The sequence below is a fragment of the Drosophila gunungcola genome, chromosome 3R, assembly GCF_025200985.1.
Source record: "Drosophila gunungcola strain Sukarami chromosome 3R, Dgunungcola_SK_2, whole genome shotgun sequence".
NCBI lineage: Eukaryota > Metazoa > Arthropoda > Insecta > Diptera > Drosophilidae > Drosophila > Drosophila gunungcola.
This window is the reverse complement of record NC_069139.1, coordinates 24,309,741-24,330,464: the sequence shown is the minus strand read 5'-3', so window position 1 is coordinate 24,330,464 and position 20,724 is coordinate 24,309,741. Positions and strand designations below refer to the sequence as shown.

General features: G+C 45.4%; 6 protein-coding genes across 8 annotated transcripts; 3 read left to right on the top strand and 3 right to left on the bottom strand.

Moving 5' to 3' along the window:
* Positions 1–106: 106 nt before the first annotated feature.
* Positions 107–2,937, bottom strand: LOC128257243 (uncharacterized). 2 transcript variants are annotated; one of them, XM_052988181.1, is made up of 4 exons: positions 2,807–2,937; positions 2,261–2,631; positions 1,917–2,137; positions 107–1,141 (listed from the first exon to the last, which is right to left on the bottom strand). In XM_052988181.1, exons 2-4 carry the CDS (start codon positions 2,315–2,317, stop codon positions 187–189), a joined length of 1,233 nt encoding a protein of 410 aa, XP_052844141.1. In that variant the 5' UTR covers positions 2,318–2,631; positions 2,807–2,937; the 3' UTR covers positions 107–186. The 2 variants fall into 2 exon arrangements, with proteins under 2 accessions (XP_052844141.1, XP_052844149.1); XM_052988189.1 differs by having other exon boundaries at positions 1,917–2,109; positions 2,807–2,931.
* Positions 2,938–3,068: 131 nt separating this feature from the next.
* LOC128257228 (chromatin assembly factor 1 p55 subunit) lies at positions 3,069–5,586 on the top strand. 2 transcript variants are annotated; one of them, XM_052988169.1, is made up of 3 exons: positions 3,069–3,403; positions 3,457–4,014; positions 4,662–5,586. In XM_052988169.1, the coding sequence occupies exons 1-3, from the start codon at positions 3,382–3,384 to the stop codon at positions 5,369–5,371; spliced, it is 1,290 nt and encodes a 429-aa protein (XP_052844129.1). In that variant the 5' UTR covers positions 3,069–3,381; the 3' UTR covers positions 5,372–5,586. The 2 variants fall into 2 exon arrangements, with proteins under 2 accessions (XP_052844129.1, XP_052844121.1); XM_052988161.1 differs by having other exon boundaries at positions 3,454–4,014.
* On the bottom strand, positions 5,584–7,443 carry LOC128257220 (protein arginine N-methyltransferase 1). Its single transcript, XM_052988149.1, has 3 exons — positions 7,304–7,443; positions 6,434–7,241; positions 5,584–6,376 (listed from the first exon to the last, which is right to left on the bottom strand). The coding sequence occupies exons 1-3, from the start codon at positions 7,323–7,325 to the stop codon at positions 5,683–5,685; spliced, it is 1,524 nt and encodes a 507-aa protein (XP_052844109.1). The 5' UTR covers positions 7,326–7,443; the 3' UTR covers positions 5,584–5,682.
* A 267-nt stretch (positions 7,444–7,710) lies between these two features.
* On the top strand, positions 7,711–8,592 carry LOC128266531 (28S ribosomal protein S10, mitochondrial). The gene is made up of 3 exons (XM_053003110.1): positions 7,711–7,801; positions 7,861–8,087; positions 8,151–8,592. The coding sequence occupies exons 1-3, from the start codon at positions 7,793–7,795 to the stop codon at positions 8,404–8,406; spliced, it is 492 nt and encodes a 163-aa protein (XP_052859070.1). The 5' UTR covers positions 7,711–7,792; the 3' UTR covers positions 8,407–8,592.
* A 78-nt stretch (positions 8,593–8,670) lies between these two features.
* Positions 8,671–9,742, top strand: LOC128266530 (uncharacterized). Its single transcript, XM_053003109.1, has 4 exons — positions 8,671–8,912; positions 8,968–9,162; positions 9,219–9,459; positions 9,519–9,742. The coding sequence occupies exons 1-4, from the start codon at positions 8,692–8,694 to the stop codon at positions 9,657–9,659; spliced, it is 798 nt and encodes a 265-aa protein (XP_052859069.1). The 5' UTR covers positions 8,671–8,691; the 3' UTR covers positions 9,660–9,742.
* Positions 9,743–10,230: 488 nt separating this feature from the next.
* Positions 10,231–20,235, bottom strand: LOC128252235 (serine/threonine-protein kinase ATM). The gene is given in 29 exon segments (XM_052979800.1): positions 10,231–10,485; positions 10,543–10,797; positions 10,849–11,101; positions 11,161–11,537; positions 11,597–11,764; positions 11,825–12,806; positions 12,859–13,164; positions 13,225–13,737; positions 13,791–13,950; positions 14,010–14,427; positions 14,485–14,632; positions 14,685–14,882; positions 14,948–15,324; positions 15,375–15,648; positions 15,706–15,999; positions 16,055–16,187; positions 16,241–16,361; positions 16,418–16,559; positions 16,618–16,985; positions 17,044–17,170; positions 17,229–17,398; positions 17,456–17,633; positions 17,691–18,764; positions 18,766–18,795; positions 18,849–19,193; positions 19,250–19,470; positions 19,526–19,711; positions 19,762–19,870; positions 19,932–20,235. Coding segments are annotated over 29 exon segments (8,313 nt in total). The 5' UTR covers positions 20,133–20,235; the 3' UTR covers positions 10,231–10,300.
* Positions 20,236–20,724: the final 489 nt, after the last annotated feature.

Here is a 20,724-nt window from a genome sequence, read left to right as displayed (position 1 = left end):
ATAATCTAAGTCGTATGACTTGCCAAACTGATACTTTTGGGAATACCTGAAATGTTAAACTAGTGATTTACTATTAAATAACCCAGATATCTTATAAATTCAAATATTGAGTCTCCTTATTGCCACAATTGCATTGGGTATTTATTGATAAATTACCTACTGACTAAATCTCACAAAACAACACATCTAATCGTCTTTTAAGCTCACTGTAAAGTCTTGGGCCTCCCCTCCGTTTCGGAAAATACGCACGTAGGCGGACTTAAAGCCAAACTTCCAAATGGCCATGTAGGGCAAGTAATAAGTCAGCACGTCGATAAGCCAGACGCGGAAGTTCAAGTACCATCGCACCAGGGCGTATCTGTGCAGGTAGGTGACCAGGAACAGGCCGTAGCTAACGATGAATCGATCCCACCATCCCATGTCGTAGTAGTGCAGCCTCTGCTGGGGATCCTGCTGCACTCCGTTTTCATGATCGAAGCTATAGTACTCGTAGCCCTTCACGCAGGCCAGCCGCTTGGCAAAGAATATGTTGGCGTCCACTGAGAACATGGTGTTCATATGCCACAGCCCGTTGATCAGGGCCTCCGTCATCCGGTAGAAATCATCGCTGGTGTTCCCCAAAGCTGGTTCGTAGACCTTTCGCATGACAATTTCCAAGCGAGGCTTTGACTCCGCCCAGTTCCTGCCGCAGATGTTGTACTCGTCCTTGATGCCTAGCAGATGGCCCAGCACACGCCACATGTGCGAGGTGGCCTCCAGAAAATCCTGGTCATTCAACTGTATGCGATGTGCCCCCATCGTTATGAAGCCGATGAATCCGAACTGGGTCAGGGCCAAGTCCTTCTGGGTGATCTGCCCAGCTCCGTGGCGGGCACAGGCGTGACTAGAGCGGCTATGTGCCCGCCGCACAGCCGCAATGCTGGTCCAAAACCGGCTCGCCCGGTCCGCAATGTTGTGGTTGTACCAGGCTTGCGTGTGGAAAATAGTGCGCACATAGCGGCGGTAGGCAGTGAACGCTGTCGAGGATTGGCGGGTGCACGAGAGCACTCTGAGAATCGAGGGAACAGCGAGCACTGCAATCAGACCTGCCAGCATTCCGGCATTCATCACAAAGCGATATTTGCTGAAGTAGCTCTGACCACTGCGGGGAAAAATGGGAAAGGCAAATATGAATCGTAAAGTTACAAATCAGTTATTTACACACAATGGCGATAATAGTACTTAATTGAAGATCAAATGGCTTGATGTGGAAATCAAATAGATATAACTAAAAATGTGTTTTAATACTTCTGCCATACAGAAACTAATGAGGATTTTGTTTGAAAATGCGATAGCAACTCAAGATATTTGAAATTAAAAATCTACAAATCGCATTAAAACCAAATGAGGCCAAAACATATATATGTTAAGTTCATTCTAGACTTATTATATTTTACATTTTAAGTTTAAAACTTTAGCTTTCGCACCTACACCTGCATAACATTTTATATATTGCTAAGGTGTATTTAGGTTAAAGATGCTTTCTAATTAAGTTTATTTTATTGATTTAATTTAAGAAATTATAATAGAAATTAGTGTGAACTTGGACAAGAAACAAAACACTTGTTTAAACTAAAGCCAGTTTATATAAATTATTTAGATTTTAAAAACCATATAATTTAGGAGCTAAGAACATTTTAAAATTTACTATATAAATAATAACACAATACAATTGTTAACTAAAAGTTAAATGTATACCTTATGTAGCCATTAAAACAACCGTTGAAAAATAGTGAACAATGATCAGTAATGAACAATAGTAAGTTACTCCAAGCTCAAATATACTCCATTATGCAAGAATATGGCCGTTATCGCAATTATTCCTACTAGTATATGGTGTATTTGCAACCCATTAAACAACAAGCAACGCAACTCACCGCCTAAATAGCTGCTCATCGTACCATGAAGGCAGCTCCAGGTCCGCCCCGCTGTCGCCCTCCTGGCTGCCATCATTCAGCAAGTGCGCCAGGTAATCCTCGGGATCACTGAGGTCCAGCAGCTGCTCCTCTTCCCTGGCTGGTTTATGCCCATCTTTGGAGTGCGTCGCCGTCTGCATTTTCCCACTGTCCCCTGGAAAGTGGCGACCAAAGAAAACGAGCTTGAGGGCCAAATCCGGATTACACAAGTGAAAGAAGAGACAAACAAAATCGGTCGGCGTGCCAAGAGAGAAAGTTTCTTCTTCGGCCCGCCTGCCATCCAATCAAATCCACTGTCCACTTACACGTTTCACGCTCTGTGGGGTCGGGGAATTCGGTTGAGCTGCTACTGTTCGATCCATCAACCTGCATGTCGGCTTTATTATTGCTTGTTAAACTATTTAGCGAATGCACTAGTTGAGCTCGTTATGTGCAAAAACATTTTACACCCACTAAGGAGAGGTTGAATGTGATACACTACTGTTTGGGATCGGAGCAGTCAGAGAACTGAACTGCAACTGCCGCTGACACCCCAACCAATAGTCATCCTAAGCCGGCCCTTGGCGCGTAAAGTGGCTTCAAAATATGTAGCTGATAACAAATTCAGTAACAGCTTTATTTGTTTATGCAATTTAATGGGACCGCAAGCGCTATCGTTAAATTATACCATTAGGCTCTGAAAAATACAGAATATACTAAATTACTAATATTAATAATTTTTGACTTTCTATACCCTTGCAGAAGGTATTATAATTTCAGTCAGTAGTTTGCAACGAGGTGAAGGAGACATTTCCAAAATTTTAAAGCTATCTGCATGCAAAGCTTTCCAATCCACCGTTGACTTTACTTACTTCAAATCCAAGAGAAAACACTAGCCAGTTAATCCAAGGGAACGATTTTTTTGTATCCGGAGATGACAAGGCGGCACCATTTTGTAAGTTGACGTTTTATTTATCTTTTGATTTGTTTAATTATGTTTCAGTTGAAATTTCACCGCTCATGCGATTAAAAACTACCATACCAACAAAAAGATATAAAATACCAAAATACCGCTCAATATCACAGTCACTGTGCACAACGTGATTTTTGAATCGTTATCGAATATGGCAGCCCTGCCGACAATCGTCTGCATTACATCTCTATCAGCGACGACGCGCTTGCAAAAAAAAAAAAGGAAATTAGCCATTTCCCATTTTGCACTGACGTTACGCCGTTAAAAGTGTGAGTGTCCAGCAAGGAATTAACTTCATTGTTGCCGGTTCGTTTTTCGGTCAAGTGTCCGTTGGGAAGGTTTTATTCCGGAGCGGGCTTCTTTAGTTTCCGTGCACACGTTTTGCCGCTTCGGCTTTTGTTGTTTTGGCGCCCGAATTTTTCGGCTGCCGACTTTTGACGCAGACTGAGAAATTGCGAGCCTAGAAGCCTCGAAATGGTGGATCGCAGCGATAATGGTAAGTCCAGTTGACAACTAACCACGCAGTGTGTAACCAGCGTCCTTTAGCAGCGGAATCCTTCGACGATGCCGTTGAGGAGCGCGTGATCAATGAGGAATACAAGATCTGGAAGAAGAACACGCCGTTCCTGTACGACCTGGTCATGACGCACGCCCTCGAGTGGCCTTCGCTGACCGCCCAGTGGCTGCCCGATGTGACCAAACAGGACGGCAAGGACTACTCGGTGCACCGCCTCATCCTGGGCACACACACATCCGACGAGCAGAACCACCTGCTCATCGCCAGCGTCCAGCTGCCCAGCGAGGATGCCCAGTTCGATGGCTCCCACTACGACAACGAGAAGGGGGAGTTCGGCGGCTTCGGTTCGGTGTGTGGCAAGATCGAGATCGAGATTAAGATCAACCACGAGGGCGAGGTGAACCGGGCGCGTTACATGCCTCAGAACGCATGCGTGATCGCCACCAAGACGCCGTCCAGCGACGTCCTGGTCTTCGACTACACGAAGCATCCCAGCAAGCCGGAGCCGTCCGGCGAATGCCAACCCGATCTGCGTCTCCGGGGGCACCAGAAGGAGGGCTACGGCCTCTCGTGGAATCCCAACCTCAATGGTGAGTGCGAAGCTGTACCCAATTGTGAAAAATATGTATTGTAGATTCATGTTTTTTAAAGCAATGTATCACAGTTGGATGCATAGAAAGACCAATTAACCCGATACGATGATTAAATTTAAAAATTTTAATTTAATTTTAAATCATATGTCCTGTTACCCAAATATTTGTAGATTTTATTTATAGTTTACATTGCTTAGTTATGCGGATTAGCTTCAATTAACAAATCAATTTTGGGTGCTAGAAAGAAAAGAAGTCGTATTTTTAAATAAATGATCATGGATGTGGTAAACATATTTTGTAAAGGCTTAGATTCTAAATTTACCGCATGAATTAAAAGCTACAACAAACGCAACACAATTTAGAATTAAGTTACGAATTCATCTTGGCAGAATCTAAGATTTGAGTAATTTGAGTATTTTTATAATATCTAAATAATTAAGCCCTAGTATTAAGCTTCCAAATAGAAATTCTTTTCAAATTCATTCTGCATAAATTATAAATTGAATATACTTGTAGCACTAGGGTAATAATACAGTTAAAGTTTAATATAAGCCATTTTTTGTATTTCCGTTTTATAATTATTCTCCCTATACAAAACGATTATTAATCATGATTCTTGTCTCCCGCTTGATCGTCTTTTGCAGGCTACTTGCTGTCTGCCTCCGATGATCACACCATCTGCTTGTGGGACATCAATGCCACGCCCAAGGAGCACCGTGTGATTGACGCCAAGAACATTTTCACCGGACACACTGCCGTCGTCGAGGACGTGGCTTGGCATTTGCTCCACGAGTCTCTGTTCGGCTCGGTGGCTGACGACCAGAAGCTGATGATCTGGGACACGCGCAACAACAACACCTCAAAGCCCTCGCACACGGTGGACGCCCACACGGCCGAGGTGAACTGCTTGAGCTTCAATCCCTACTCGGAGTTCATCCTGGCCACTGGCTCTGCCGACAAGACTGTGGCTCTTTGGGATCTGCGTAACCTTAAGCTGAAACTACATTCCTTCGAGTCGCACAAGGACGAGATCTTCCAGGTGCAGTGGTCGCCGCACAACGAGACCATTCTCGCATCCTCCGGCACCGACCGACGTCTGCACGTCTGGGATCTGTCGAAGATTGGAGAGGAACAGAGCTCGGAGGATGCCGAAGACGGACCGCCCGAGCTGCTCTTCATCCATGGCGGCCACACGGCCAAGATCAGCGATTTCTCCTGGAACCCCAACGAGCCGTGGATCATCTGCTCCGTGTCCGAGGACAACATTATGCAGGTGTGGCAGATGGCCGAGAATGTCTACAACGACGAGGAGCCAGAGATTCCCGCCTCCGAGTTGGAAACCAACACCGCTTAAAGCATCTGTTCCGTCTCCTTTTTCATACCCCGAAAAGCAACTGCAACTAAAAACGATTATGTTTGGCCGTGCCCGATCCAGCTATCCAGTCGAAATGGAAATGGGTACTCATTTTAATTTATATATATTTACATATTTTTAAAAAGTAATTAAGCTCTCATTTGTCAGCAAAACGTACGGTCTACGAATCTTTAATTAAAACGATTTAAAAACCCAGTCTTAATTTTATTTTTATTGAAAGGCGTTCAACATCTTAAATCTTAATGGTGTCGATAGTAAATTATTAAATAATAGTCGCATTATTCACCACATTACACCACCATGTATTTATGTTTCTTGCCAAAGACTTCTATATCTACACTGAGCGCCCTGACATCTTCTTTATGCCTCCTCGACGTGATCTTCCCACTGATGATGTCTCCCATCTTTACTGTTTGCGGCTGGTCAATGAAGAAAACCGTCTGCTTCCAATGGGTGGGCGTCGCACTTGGTGATGTGCTGAACATGACGGCAGAGGGCAGCTCGAAAAGCGTGTCGAAATAGCCCACAAAGGCAGACAAGCGACCCGGCTTTGTGACCTTCAAGCTGAACTGATGGCTGAAGTTGGGATAGTTAAGATCGACAGTCATTATGTCGAAGTTGGCTATCTGTTTGGGATCCGTCAGCATAAACTCTGCGTCCACCACCTCCATGAGCGGCTCCTCTATGGAACGCTTCCGCAGATCACTCATATTAACACCGTAGACATCAGACCAGAACTCCACCTGCTCGGCATAGAGCGTGTCGTTTCCATAACCCACCAGGCTGAGTGTGCAGCGACTGGGAAGGATTATGCCATTGGGATTAAGATGATGGTCGCGGGCATAAATGATGCTGTCCAGCATGGACTCGTACAGCAAAAAGTAACCCATCCACTCGGAAATAATGATATCGTACTTGGCCTCTGGCAGATCGGTGTCCTCCAGGCGTCCTTTGATCAGCTCCACATTTTCCACCTTGTTTTTCCTGGAGAACTCTGTTAGATTGGACTTCTACAATATGGAAAAGGACATGGGTATTTACCTAATGATATCCATGGCTGTGTACACGATGTCAGAGTTGTCTATGCCGACGACGCGGGCAGCACCCGCCTTGGAGGCAAAGATGGACAGAATTCCCGTGCCACAGCCCACATCAAGAACAGTCTTGCCTTGGACCACTGCCTCATTTTGGAGAAGTGATGCGCGGTAGGTGCTGGTTCGCACTTTGTCGCTCAGCATTTCGTGATGGATGCCAAAGTGGGAGTAGCTTTTGAAATACTCATTGTCCAGGCTGGCATTGTTTCGGGGTACGGGATTGCTGGCAGCCTTGGGTTCACCGTCACCATGCACCTTCTGCAGCAGCTCCTTGTAGTCATTGCGCATGCGCTCCATGTCCTCGTTGGCCTGCTGCAGCAACTGGGCTTGCTCTGCAATGCGCTGCTGCAGCTCGGGCACCGTGGCCTGGGCCGGAGTGACCTCTGTCTTGAGCTCTTCATAGTCGTAGCACAGCCAGGGCTCATACTCCCCAGGCTTGAGGTACTTCTCGTCCTGCCATAGCGTCTGCTCAGCGGAGAGCAATTGCTCGGCCGTAATCTTGTTGGCTCTTATGTAGTTAATCAGCTTGATGAAGGAATACTGATCCATTTGGAATTTCCTCTGAAGCTGCGACAGATTCACCTTGTGGCGCGCGTCCAGGTGGTCAATGGCAGTCGATATATTCGGACAGGTCTCGGGACAGAACAGACAGGTGGTTGGTTCCTCGCCCTCGTCCACTGGTTCGTCATCGTCTATGTCATCGTACTCATCCTCGTCGGAGCTGGAATCGACGGGCTCCTCCTCCGTGGTTTTCTCTGTATTGGGATTAATAAATAACTTTCATTTCCTGGAGTTTACATCTTTGGCAGGCTCTAACCTATCACATCGGTGTCTTTCATGCTCTTGCAGTCGAACAGTAAAATCGGTTGGCGATGTCCACAAATTTAAAAACGTTAACTAAATAACACACTTTTTGAGCGGCGCCAGCACGTGCAGAATTTCAAGATTAAAATCTCCTAACGCGTTAAGATAAATACTTCAACGCATTTTTACAGGGTATTTTAAGGGATATCTTATGATTATTATGAACTAAATGTTGCAAAGTTTTAATATATATTAAAATATAAATAAGATTTACTAAAACTCATAAAATGAATTTTCCACTGCAACTTTAGAGTGAAACAAATAAATGGTTTTTATATGTTTTAAATAAATATTTTTATTACAGGGTAATTTACTTACATTATATATTCTTCTAGCATTATTAATACTAAAACATTGGTGCTCGTTCTCGGTATTTTTAAAAAGGCGTTAGGTACAGAGTTTCAGCGGGCGCACTTGCATAATTCTGGTAGTAAATAAAAAGATGTTGCAGGTATTTAACGATAATTTATTAAAGAAAATGCAATATAAACGAACAAATTGTAATCATAGGCGTTGAAGACTCTCCGCTGGGCACAGCCAGTGCGGGCGCTATCCACGGTGACCACCAGTGCCGGTACACAACCAAATGTCTCTCCCACGACACCTGCACCAGAGCCGGACAAGCTCTACAGCAAACTGGAGATTGAGCTGCGAGGGATTGATCCTGCGGTTCTGAAGAGCTACACCTGGTTTGCCACCACGGCCGCCGACCATTTGGGCATTGAGAAGGGAAAATGGTAAGTGGGAGCGTCCGCCTTCCACAAGAGATCTCTAAACAAGTATACCTAATCCTCATGCAGTTGGTCTCCTCGCAAGGCGCACCACGAACGGATGACACTCTTGAAGTCGGTGCACATCTACAAGAAGCATCGCGTGCAGTACGAGGTGCGAACCCACTTTCGCTACATGAACTTCCACAAGCTGACGGGCTCCACGCTGGACACCTTTCTGGAGTACATCGAACGCAACCTGCCCGAGGGCGTAGCGCTGCAGGCTTCCAGGACGGAGCTGCAGCAGATCCCGGAGCATCTGCGCCAGCCGCCGGAGCAAGTGTAGCCAAGACCAGAAGAACCGTAGCCCCTAGTTATTAATAGTTTCAGCAGGAGCTTGAGATTAGGCTGATAAACGTATAGTACACTAACCCGGCCCAGTAATCGGTCGGAATCGGGGCCCCGCCCGCGATTAGCGAAGATAAGTGTTTGGCAAAATATTGAAATAAACATCGTATCTTGACACACACAATGGAATCCACTTGAAGAGTGCGCAAACAAAATCGGGGCGGGCGCGCGCTGGCTTCACAGTAGCTACTCAAAGCCGAACGGAAGCGAATCAATCAGCAAAATGCAGCGGGCACAACTCACTTCACAGGTCCTCCTGGTCACGGCCATACTCTACGCTTGTCTGGCGCCCGCTGCCTGCGTCTACGAGTCACAGATCCTGGCGTTCCTCAATGAGTTTCGCATGCGCATGTGCCATCCCATTCCCAATTTGGGCCTGCCCGCCTTGGATCCTTTGAAGCTGGGCCCGGCCGAGACAGCTCTGAACAATAAATACCTGGTGGAGTAAGCAAGGGATGGGATCTGTCCGCGACGAGGTACTAAACCCTTTAACTTTCAGTTTCGCTGGGTCCATCGACAACTTCACGCTGCACGGGCTTTCCGATTTCGATGTCCCTGTCCTCACTTTGAACCCGGTGCCTGCACTAAAGAGCACCATCAACGTCACCTTTCCACTTACCTACTTCGAGTCCTTGTACACCGCTAAAGGATCGCTGGCCTACATCGTCAACGTGGCCGGCGATGGCAATGCCGAGTAAGGAGTAACCATCTGAGTCCAATTTAAATTTTCTGATTATTCCATGCTTTTAGAACCTCCATCACAAACTTTTCGATCCTGATCTCTTTTCGATTGAAATCCCTGTCGCCCTTGGCCATATATTCTTTGCAAATTGAGCTGCATTTGGGAGATCTAAAGATCAACTTTGAAAACCTTCTGGAGGAGGAGCGGATCAATGAATTTATCCATGCTTTGGTCAACGAAATGGGTGTGGAGCTGCTCGGAGACGTCTGGGACTATGGGCAGGGCACGGTAGTCTCCAAAGTGCAGACGGTGGGTTGACCATTTGGTTCCCAAAAATAGCTTGTTGACCTCCTCTACTTATTTTACAGGCTGTCAACAACTTTTTGGGCGAATTCTCCCTTCAGGACATACTCCAAATCATAACTGGTGGAGGTGGCGGCGAAGAAAGTGCTCCCATATTTGATGGCGTGGAGCCCGACTGCAAACTTGAGGCAAGCTCAAGTAATTAAGACTGAAACCTGATGAAATTCCACTACACTTATATAAGTCACTATTTAAATTTAGCTAAGAAATATAGAAATGATACGATCTATGGACCGTTTGACGTTTCAGCCGGGTTTACTTATCAGAGTGATAGGGATATGTCGGCAACAACATCCTCACTGAGCTATCAAAAGCACATTTGCATTCAAATGCGTCCGTTATCAGCTCAAGTATTCCTGATAGCGCGTTTGACAAAGGCTTTGGCTACCTACAAATACCGAATAATCGGTGTGGGGCCTTATTTTTATAGCCGTTTATTGATTTATGGCTGGGTATAAAATGCAGGAGGTCAGCTGCTATGTCCAGCAAAACAAGTTGTTTAGAAGTACAAATTAGTGCAGTCCAATTCTTAACAACAATAAGCAAAAAATGGACTTTTCGAAATCATTAAAATTATTTTTAAATCTATAGTTCTTTGCTAACGTACACATAAACCACTTGGGCGTTTCCCCTGCGATAGAAGATACACCCGTCAAATCAAAAAACCATTGGGGAATGTACTTGAGGCCATCACGAATAGATTAAGCACCCCAAAAATGTTGATACAAAATCGTAAAAACCTTCTATTCGAGTTGATAACTGGAAATAAATGTGATGTACTTATAGCTTATAGCTGCGGATCCCAGCCGGGGAATAGCATGCACAGATTGCTGGGCAGCGTGGCTTCGTTGATCAATCGCTCTACTTGAGCCTCGACATTCGAGTCGTCAAGAGTGCCGGCCTCCCTGCCCTCCAGTTTGTTCTGCACCAGAAGCAGTGCACGCTGGGCAACCAAATTAACCGATTCTTGGCCTTCAGAAGAATTCTATTAGAATCTGAAATTTATGGTTAACAAGAACTTGCACTCACTGGACTGCTGGGATAACTGGGTCGATTGCTTCTTTTTGAGGACACCCCAAATAAAGAGGGGATCATAGAGCAGAACCTCGAGTATGGTGGTGAAGACCGACTTGTACCGGCGCAAGATGTGCATGGTGGCCTCGCAGGATTTGGCAAAGACTCCTTTCGTGCCACAGATTCCCATTGGGGCCACAAAGTCACGTGTCAGCCGGAAGGGAACGGTCTCTGGAGTCGTCTGGATCTTGCCCTGCTCGAAGGCAATACCTGAAAGGTTAGAAAGTTAGAAATATCTTTGTTTAAAGCTGAGGCACTCACCAAAATCAATGTGAATGACTTCGGCTGTCTGCTGGTCTATGAGAATATTCTGTGTGTGCCGGTCGCCTAGTCCTAGGACATAGCCCACCATCGAGGTGGTGGCCACACTGTTTGTGTAAGCCAATCTCCGCTCGAACCACACGCCCGGAATGGGAAACTTCTCCAGCAAAAAGTAGTGGAAAACGGGTTTCAAATTTTCGCATATCTCCTTGTAGACTTCATATCGTTTCTCCTTGGAAGACTTCAGATGGGACTGCAAATGTTGACGACATTAATATACGTTCAAATTGTTACGTTTTGTGTGTATTATACCGCAGATAATTTGCGGCATCGGTTGTTATTCCAGTCGTTGGGCCGGTATCGAGCATGTGCGCCTCCTTTTCCTTCGACCACCAGATAATGGCCCACTGGCGTTGAATTGGTGCACCACTCCAGGATGCCACTACGCATGGACAGCGGCGTGACCTTATAGGTGCGTAGCTTGAGCTTGCGCTCGATGAACTCAGAGTCCTGCCTGAGCAGCTCGTTGACAATTCCGAATACCTGCTGCATCACGGCATCCTGGCGCAGATCGTCCTTTCCCTTGATCAATTGCGCCCGAGTCTGACCATCGGAGCAAAGGCACATCACTTTAACAGGTGCATTCAGTCCACCGCATTGTGTCATTTCGTTGTTCCACTTTACGATACCTGTTGAGGATTTGGTTTTAATGAGGTGGTAACTATTAACCTCTTGCTTCTCAACCTACTTGTGATATTGTACTCCTTGCTGGGCATGACGGGCAACTCAAGGGTTGGGCAGTGTACGGCGTTTAGATTTCGCCAGCGTCTCACTTTCTCGAACTGCTTTAAGCGTGCCGCATCCGAGACCGGCTGATGACTATCTGTTTTGCCTTCGTTGGCAAATGTAATCAGGGCTGCAAGAAGGGTAGTCCAAGATAAAAAAGAGAGAAATCATTTAATCCTAATTCTTATACCTGGCAACAGCGATTCCAGCTGCCTGCTGCACTCCGCCGCCGTGGCATTCTTTTCACATATCTTGGCAATAATCTTGCGAGCAATGCCCGATCGCTCCGTATTGCTGTTCTCACCGTCAAGGTGGGCAAAGACAAGCGGATACAGCTGGTAGAATGTCTGATGCGGATGATCCTGGCCACAGCGCACCAGCAGCTCAATGAGTCCCTTCAGCAGGCTGGTGTTTTTGGAGTTTAGGCGCGCCGTCAGTTGGTTGGCAGCACAAATGAATTTGTAACTGGGCACCGTGAGAATATCCTCCTTGATGCTCTGCTGCAACTGCTCGTTGGCGGCGTTGGTGAACCACAACGAGATGATGCGGTAGATGGCGGCGCTGGAGAAACCGCTGTCCAGTCGACAGTAGGCCATGTGGTTGCGCACCGCCAGACACAGGTGCTCCGTCAGCTTCTCCTCGATATGCTGCAACTGACGTTCGTCCAAACTGGCGTACCGCTTCATCTGCATGGAGATGACCCGCCGGTCTTGGTCCTCGCGCTGGGTCACCTTATCCGCCGTCTGGCGATTCTGCTCGATGATGTCCAGCAGCGTTTGGTACTCCTGCGAGTGCCGGTAGTCGTACAGCTGCTGGTACTCCCGATCCGCATACTTGGCCATCGCCGCATAGGCAGCCGTCCGGTGCCGACTGGTGTACGCATCCAGCTGCTGCCACTCAAAGATGTCCGGATACTTCTCGGCCAGCGCCTTGCGGTGCAGCAAAAAATCATCGATCATCTTCATCGAGGCATTGAAGTTGTGGTGCTGCACCCAGCTGAAAGCTTTGGCATTGCAGTCCAGAAAGAACTCGCCCAGCATCCGCAGCGCCGGAATGCGCTGGACGCAGTAGAAAAACTCCTGATTGTAAGTCACATGCTCCAGGATGGCCTTGGCTATTTGATGATTGCCCATCTTCAGATTCACGTCGGCATCTTCCAGCAATACGCTAATCTGAAATGGTCAGATATTAGCAATTTCGAATTTGAAAACAGAACTCGTTTACCTTTGTGAATTCCCTGATGCTGGGAAGCTCCCGCAGCGTGGCAATATACTTCGCTGCCAAGTTTAAGTTGCCAGCGCGTTTGCACTCCCCGATTCCCTTCAGTAGGTACGTGTCCATGGGGTTCTTCTTGTAGTACTCCTGCATCCGACGACTCGCTCTCGTCCCCGACATCTTGAACAGAGCGATCTGATGCGCGATCACGTATTCCTTGCAGGAAAAGTTGCCGTACTTGAGCTCCAATTCCTTTTGCCATTTCCCAAACAACTGGGTCATCTGGCCCGGAGCCATTTGTGTACCAAATTGGATCTAAAGCGGGAAGAAACCGTATTAGCCAAGAGGATGACTCACTCTTTTGAAAAGCGTCACCTGACAAAAGTCCTCGGCCTGCTGCAGAGAGCACAACCAGGTCAGGTACTTGTACACACTCTGCAGGCACTCCATGCTGATCTCCTGCAGAATGTCGCGCACACAGCTATAGGCCATGTCGATGGCCGACAGACTGTTCTCCTCCTCCCGCTGGCCGATGCTCCTGAGGGCCATGAAGTGATGCCGCTTGAATTCCTGCTCCAGATTGAGTGAAGCACTACCCCTAGACCCAACTTGCTGCTGCTTTGGATCCGACAGCGAATCCCACTGACCCAGGCGCCAGAGGATCTCGTAGTCGGGCTCCATGTTCTGGTGCTGCTGGAGTTTGGCAAAGGACCACAAACCATTTCCTTTCATAATATCCACGCAGAGTTGACCACTGGCCCTGTCCAGGTGCTCAGATTCCAGTAGAATGGTGGATAGATTGCTGGACCGTCCAAGGAAATCCAAGCGAGAGCGCATGGGATTGACAAAGCCTGGGATGGCATCCAGACAGCCAATGGACTCGTATGCCTGCAAAGTTTTTGTATTTGTGTTACTTAAATTTTTGGTTTAAAACCACCTACCTTTTTCGCAGATGCTTGAAAGGATTCATTTTCCAAGAGACTGGCGTTGTCTGAACTGTTTGCCGAGCAGGCCCAGAGCTCCAGGTACATAATACTTAGGAAATAAGCCTGGCAGTGATTGCTAGCCATAACCACATTGCTTAGATTTACGGGAATGCTCCTAAATAAATACAAGTATATATTGCTCAATATCGCTAAATCAATGTCTAATTCCCTTACCAATTATTAAAGATTCTTATACATTCACAAATGTGCAGAAACCTCTTGATGGCTCTTTTGTTGTGAAAGATGCCATGAGAGTTCGGGGACTTCGGGCAGGCGAAACCTTCGAAAAAGTAGTCCAACATTTGGCACAGGCTCTCCAAATGATGGGGATGGTTCTCCAGCAGCAATTTAATAAACGGCTGCAGGCAGGTCTTAGCAAAGGCAAAGGACCTGGCAGCCAGATCATCGAATCCCTTCCAGCCGCACATTTCGAATACTTTTGAAACAAACAAACACATCCAGGGCTCGTAGTCCAAGTTTTGGGTGGCCTTAAATGCAGTCAACCAATCAATGCGGGGAATCTGCTTATTAGAACTAAGGAAATTCGATTTCGGGGACATGAGAACAAAGATTCGTAAGCTCTTGAATTGATCTAAAACAAAAACACATGACAACAAATAGAATATAACTTCAGTTTAAATATACTTGCCCAAAATATTCACAGCGGACTTGCTATTCGCCACCAGAATGGCTACGGTCACAAGGGCCTCGTGAGTTTTTGGATCAAAATGAAATAAAGATTTCTCCACGAACTCACAGATAACGCTCAAGAATATTTGCAAAGGTTCTTCTTCTGACTGCGTTAAAAATTAAATTAGAAAATGACTACAATTAAGTTTGAAAACTAACCTCCTCAAATGAGTCAAAATCAGTTTGAAAGTAATAAGAAATATTGGATAGCTTCAGTGGTCCAATTTGAGCCAGACACTTAAGGGCATCCAGACTGCTCTGCTTACTATGCGTATCTCGCGCCATTCGAATCAGCCTATTAATGACCTTAAATAAAAGCTTTTCGTGCTCCTGCAATTTGTCCTTATGCTCGGCAATCTGTAAGTAAAATTATAACATAACAGCAAATGTTTGTAAAATTCCGCTGAGGCATTTAAACTCACAAATTCCCTCAGGTCACGCAATCGCTCGGCGGTGGGACTCTTTAGGAAAGAGCGTAGATAGTCAGCCACATCCGCCTTGTCTATGCTGGGCAAATTGGATTTGTACTCAGCTCGCAAGGGTTTAAGAAACTCGCAATCTGTGGTCTCCTCCAGAAAGGAATTTAGGTCGATCTGGTCCTTGTTTGACTCCAAGTTCTCCATTACGAGTGCCCTGGCTTTTTCTTTTATTTCCTTCGACTCACAGTCTAGTTGAAAACTGCACAGCAGCCTAGCAATCTCTCCAAAGTGATGTGAGAATTCTTTGTCGCCGAAGCTGGGTTTATTTAGTAAGAGTTCCAGAAAAGTTAAAACAGAAATTTGGACGCGGCTAAACTTGGCTGAAATTAGATTGCTTTTAAAAATGTCGTTGCTAATTTTCTTAACTCACTGTGCTGCAGAAATCGAACCACAAAGAACCAAATATCACGAACAAAGTAAGAACATTGGAGCACTTTTTGTTCATTTTCTTTGGCCGCGTCGTATACCGCATCTGCCATTTCACAATACAGAAAAAAGCTACGCAAAGCCTGACTAGAAAATGTGGCAGAGAAGCAATTGGCCTTTAAGCGCCCGAAAAGATCAATCAATATGCGAGGCTTTTTGATTTGAAGCGTTGTCATGGACTGGAGTCGACTGTGCCCTGTGGAACTTTGTTTAGGATCCTAAAATGTACCAAATAACATGACACATTAGCTTAAAATGGTCTCCCAAATACTTACAATATGCAAATTGAGACATTTGAACATCGATTCTCCAGTAAGACTATACCAACTGCCAACTCCGCTGCACGGCGTAAAAGAGCCAAGCAATCTTTTCATTTCCTGGGGGTCGTGCAGCAAGCCTATCACCCAGCTAAGGGTGTCCACATTGAGATCTACATCTGTGCCATTTAATTGGGAGTAGCTGAGGTTCTCCGACAGCCGCTGATGATGATCTTTGAAGTCCTTGCCCTCGCTTTCGCTGCAGAAGCAGTTCTTTGGCAGTAAGAAAGATGCCACTATGGGAAGAGCCAGCTGGAGGAGCAAATATTAAAATCTTTGTTTTAAAAAATCTCTTAATTAGTTTTACATCTTCGCTGATTGTTTTGCTACATCGTTCTATATCCTCTGTTTTGCCGTACAGAAAGGTATAAGCCATAATTTCGTTAGCATGAGCTGTGCGAAAATCATTCTTTCTTGCATAACACAGAAAATATGGAAATCTGGTGAAGAGAAAATATCAAAACAATGGCTCCCATTTGTTAAGGGAACTCACTTGAAAATTGGCCAGCGCTGGCAGCTCCACTTGTGAAGCAGGACGCTGGCAAACGGTCGAATAAGATCTCGCATTGATAATCCATAGCAGGGTACAATACTGTCCAGGAAAATAAACTCCGCTGTTATAAAAACATATTAAAGTTACTCCAGTTATTAAGACTAAGACGCGACTCACATTCGGTTAGCCTGCGCAGGGCACAATGATACAGTAATTCTTTCAAAGCCACCTCTTGATGGAAAGAGCTGCGTACGAAGAAGGCAATAAGCATTTGAACCACTATCGCATTGCTGTTCTGAATAGCATCCTCATTGTTGTACTATATAGAAACAAGTATCATGAATGTAAGCACATTTCGAATCTTTTGTATAGCTCACTGTTAGCTTATTGAACTCGATGCTGTCGTAAAGCTCCTGGCAGAAATCCCAATGGCTTTGCGAGTGCCCGATGGCATCGCTAGTCGCACAGTTTGATTCAAGGAGAATGCTGAATGTGAAGAGTGTGGCAAAGCGCACCTCCAAAGTTGGCATGGTGATGAATTTCGCAGTGGACTTGCATATTACAGTAAAGTTTTCGAGCAGGTAAATGTCCGGGCATCGCTGAGCAATCAAACCCACGCAACGCAAAATTTTGGCTGTTAAGTGTGATGTGTAAGACTTTTTAAGGGCAATCCTTAGCAGAGAGTTAAGGGCCATTAGCATGTCATCCAAGTGATGTTCAATTTTGCATACAAAGTTAAAAATCGCTGGAAGAAAATTAGTTAATTAGGTTTTTTTTTTAGATATGCACGAATCGCAGCTCACTAGGCATATGGTCAACAACGTTGTCGATCACATCCTGGTCCTGATGATGGTGCTGGAAAACTGTTTTCAGTTTGTTCACCAACCAAGTTATGGATGCATCCGAAATGGTCTGGCAGCTACACAACATCTAAAAATGGGTTTGGAAAATACTTTTGTAGTCATAGAAAGGATCGTGATATACAAACCTTGGTAACAATGAGCACGTCTTGGGGATGCCAGCGCATCGTTACCTTCGCGATGTGTTCAAAGGTTTCATTCAGATGCGAGCTGCAGGCACACAAGCCCCCCAAAATGTTAAGGCACTGAGCGGTGATTGTCGTATGGTCCGCATTTTCAGATCTCTCCCTCTGCATGCCTAAAAAGTTAAATTGTAGTCATATATATACTATGCTTTAGAATAAAACTCTATTACAATGCAGTTTAAGCGCTGCGCCAACAAATTCCACCAACATTTCTATGGGCTGCTTCTCCAAATAACTAAGTAGTACAGAATTAATTCTGAACACTTCAAGAACTTCGATTTGTAGCCTCAAAATCTCGCGCAAATCGCTTTCATCCAGCATCTCCGAACTGTTTGCCTTGTATTGGAACTAAGTAAAGGTTTAAAAAAGCTTTAAATTACAAAAGTTATCCAATTCTACACCTACCTCGATGTGACTTAGATACAGACCAATTCTCTTGATAAGAGGACAGCAAGTTAAGTTCTCCGCATCGAACACTTTGTAGTGCAAAAGCCTTTCCATTGTGCAGGCCAATCTTAGCAGACTGTTTAGGTTCTTTAGAATAGCAGCGGGGCTGTTGTCCTTGGCGATCTGAAAGTTGAGGCCGCGCATGAGGCACTCGTAGTTGGTCTGAAACAAACAGTTCTTTGTTTCGCTTAGCATTTTAGCGATTGACACAAACGGAGCTGCATAGTCATTATTCAGGCAAATCAACTGCTTGTTGTACTTGTAGGCCAACAGATTTCGTTCAATGGGAACCGCCATAGTTTCTGGACAGGAGATCTCTTGCACTTGCTGCTCGTCCAGAAAGTTAATGATACTGATGGCAAAGGTGTCTGCCTGCAGACGCGCATCTATACTGGCTATATTGTGTATCACCTGGGCGGCACTGTTTCGTTCCCCGCTGCCGTAAGCCCACGCAATGATGGGCTCCAGATCCGCGGAGGCCTTGTCCTGACCACACTCATCTGCATGAATAAATATTTCTCGAATGGTGGCGAAGCATTCGTTGCGTTTCAGCAACTCATTGGAGCTGATGTTGTGCAGCAGGCTGGTGGCCATCTTCTGATTCAGTTTGTGATGTCTGATAAGCATTTGTAGCACCAATTGCTTCTCCTTGATCTCCTCGCTGTTGGTGGTGGTCTCCGATATTAGATGGTTTGCGATCTGACTCCACGTATCACCCAGATAGTCGTCCTTGATAGACTTCGACCGTAAAAGCTCCTTTTCCTTGGTGAGCAGGCTCCCTAGACACAAACGAAGATTCCGCAGATTCTTGACATTGCCGTAAATTTGCATTATTTCCGCCACTGTGCTCAGCGCCTGCTGATAGTTGGCCACGTTCAGAATGACACTGCTAAGTTGGAGCAGCTCTGCGAAGATTGCAAACCAGACATCATTGAATGTAGTTTCCTTTTTGTCGATTAGGCCAAATATGGCATCCATTTTATCCGCAGGCTTCGGTACTTTTTTCGGTGCATCGCCATCTACATTTTCATCGGGTTTTTTTCGATTCCAAGTCCCACAAAACCTAAATTCTTAAAAGATTATGACACATTCTAGTTAATACAGCATTCAGCTTACAATATAAATGACCAGGGCAGACATCTTGATGAAGGGCTCTGAGAATTTGTCGTTGCTCAGTTGTGAGGTCTTGTAACGGGCCAAAGAGTTCTTGCGAATCTCCACGTTGACGATGCTTTTCAGTCGCAATAGGGTTTGCGGCCACTTCTCGTGCAGGGGCACCCCGAGGGTATTAAAATCACACTTGTCCAGCTTGGGATACAGAGAATGCAACGACTTTGTGATGCACTGGAAGAACAGATTTCTGGTGTCGTCGCGAAACACATCCTCTTCGTGAAAGTCGCACAGTTTGGGCAGGATCTCTTGCATGTGGATGCTTAACTGGTGATGGTAGTTAACTGAGAGCTAGGAAAACATGGAGATGAACTAGGCACCATCTAAAGATCTCTTTCTTGTCTCACCTCTGTGACGAAAATTAAATACAGACGAACTATCTCTAGCTTTCTGGCTCCATTTGCGAGTTGTGCAAAGCTCTTCAGCTCTGGAAGGTATTCAACTAGATCGGCGTGCAACTGGACCCGGTCCTTTGCCAAGGTGACCGTCTTGGTGATGCATTTCAGTATCCTAGTGCGCAGGACCTCGTTCTTCTCCACATTGACCTCGAACAAGTAGGAGAGGATGCCTGAAAAAGGTGACTTAGCTCAAAAGTATGGTTACAAAAACAAGAAATCCCTTACGGCTGTACTCGTTAATCTTTAGTTCGCGGACATAGGTTGCCGAGGTGTAAATGCCCCTGTCCAGAAAGCTAATGATGCGGTCGCCAAAGTACTTCACCACCACTCGCATCTTGATGCCCTCCTCGAATGCATTGAATATACTCGTCTTGGCCAGAAAGTGGCCATTTCCGGAGGTCTGCAAGCCAGCTGTTGAACACACATTAGCTATGCAAACATTCCAAGTGCTTAGGGGTTACCTTCCAAGTTAAATTTGATTATCTTCTCGAGGACATTTTCGTATAAATAGTTTTTTCCCGCCAATGCCTTGAAGGACTTCTCGTTGGCATCTTCCAAGTTTCCAGCGTGCTGTTAGTTAGGAACAGTTAGCATCAGATGGTGACATATTTGGTGATTATGCATGAAATACCTTAATGAGAGCCTCCTTGGATGCTTCGAAGAGTGCGGGCCACGACAAGTCGCAGTTCTTGCTTTGAAGTAAGGCAACAAGTTCATCCCTGCAGTTGGAGAGCTTTTCGTCCAGCTGTTCGATGCCCTTGCTCCGGCTCGCCGGCTTTCCCGACTGAATCTCGCCGACGATGCGCTGAATTTCGTTAAGCAGTCCATTCATCCTGGCAATCGGACATCACTTGTTATGGCCGGAATCTAAATTATAGCAAGGATTTGTTGCATTAAACAGAAATAAACTTATCTCTTAAATTGTACTTAGTGTGACCACAGCCAGAGCGCCAAAAAATATCGCGTGTTAATTAGAATTTTTTCACAATTCATTGCCAGCGTTGCCACCTTCCTTTGTTAGTAATGACATGCACCATTCAATAAGCTGAGTTACCCTCCACTCCTATAGGCTTATTGGACAGGAATATTTTATTTGGAAGTAGAAATAAATTGTTTGAATGTTCGAGCGACTTTATTAAATGTCTGACTTCAATAGTGAAAAGAATATTTTATTTACAAAGTCGAGCCAGCAAGCATTTGGGCCTTTTCTTAATTCCTAACATATTTTTAAATTTGTATTCAAAAAAACGCCAAGGCTAAACTAATTTTAATCCTAAAATTATGATTTTTCATTGCATATTAAAAAAATAATACAAAGTTTTAGTTTAACGTTTAATAAAAAGAATCCAATATGTACAAGCCAATCTGTCTTTGTAATAATACACTCAAACGGTTTTCGGCTGATCCGAATTTGGGAGATGCTC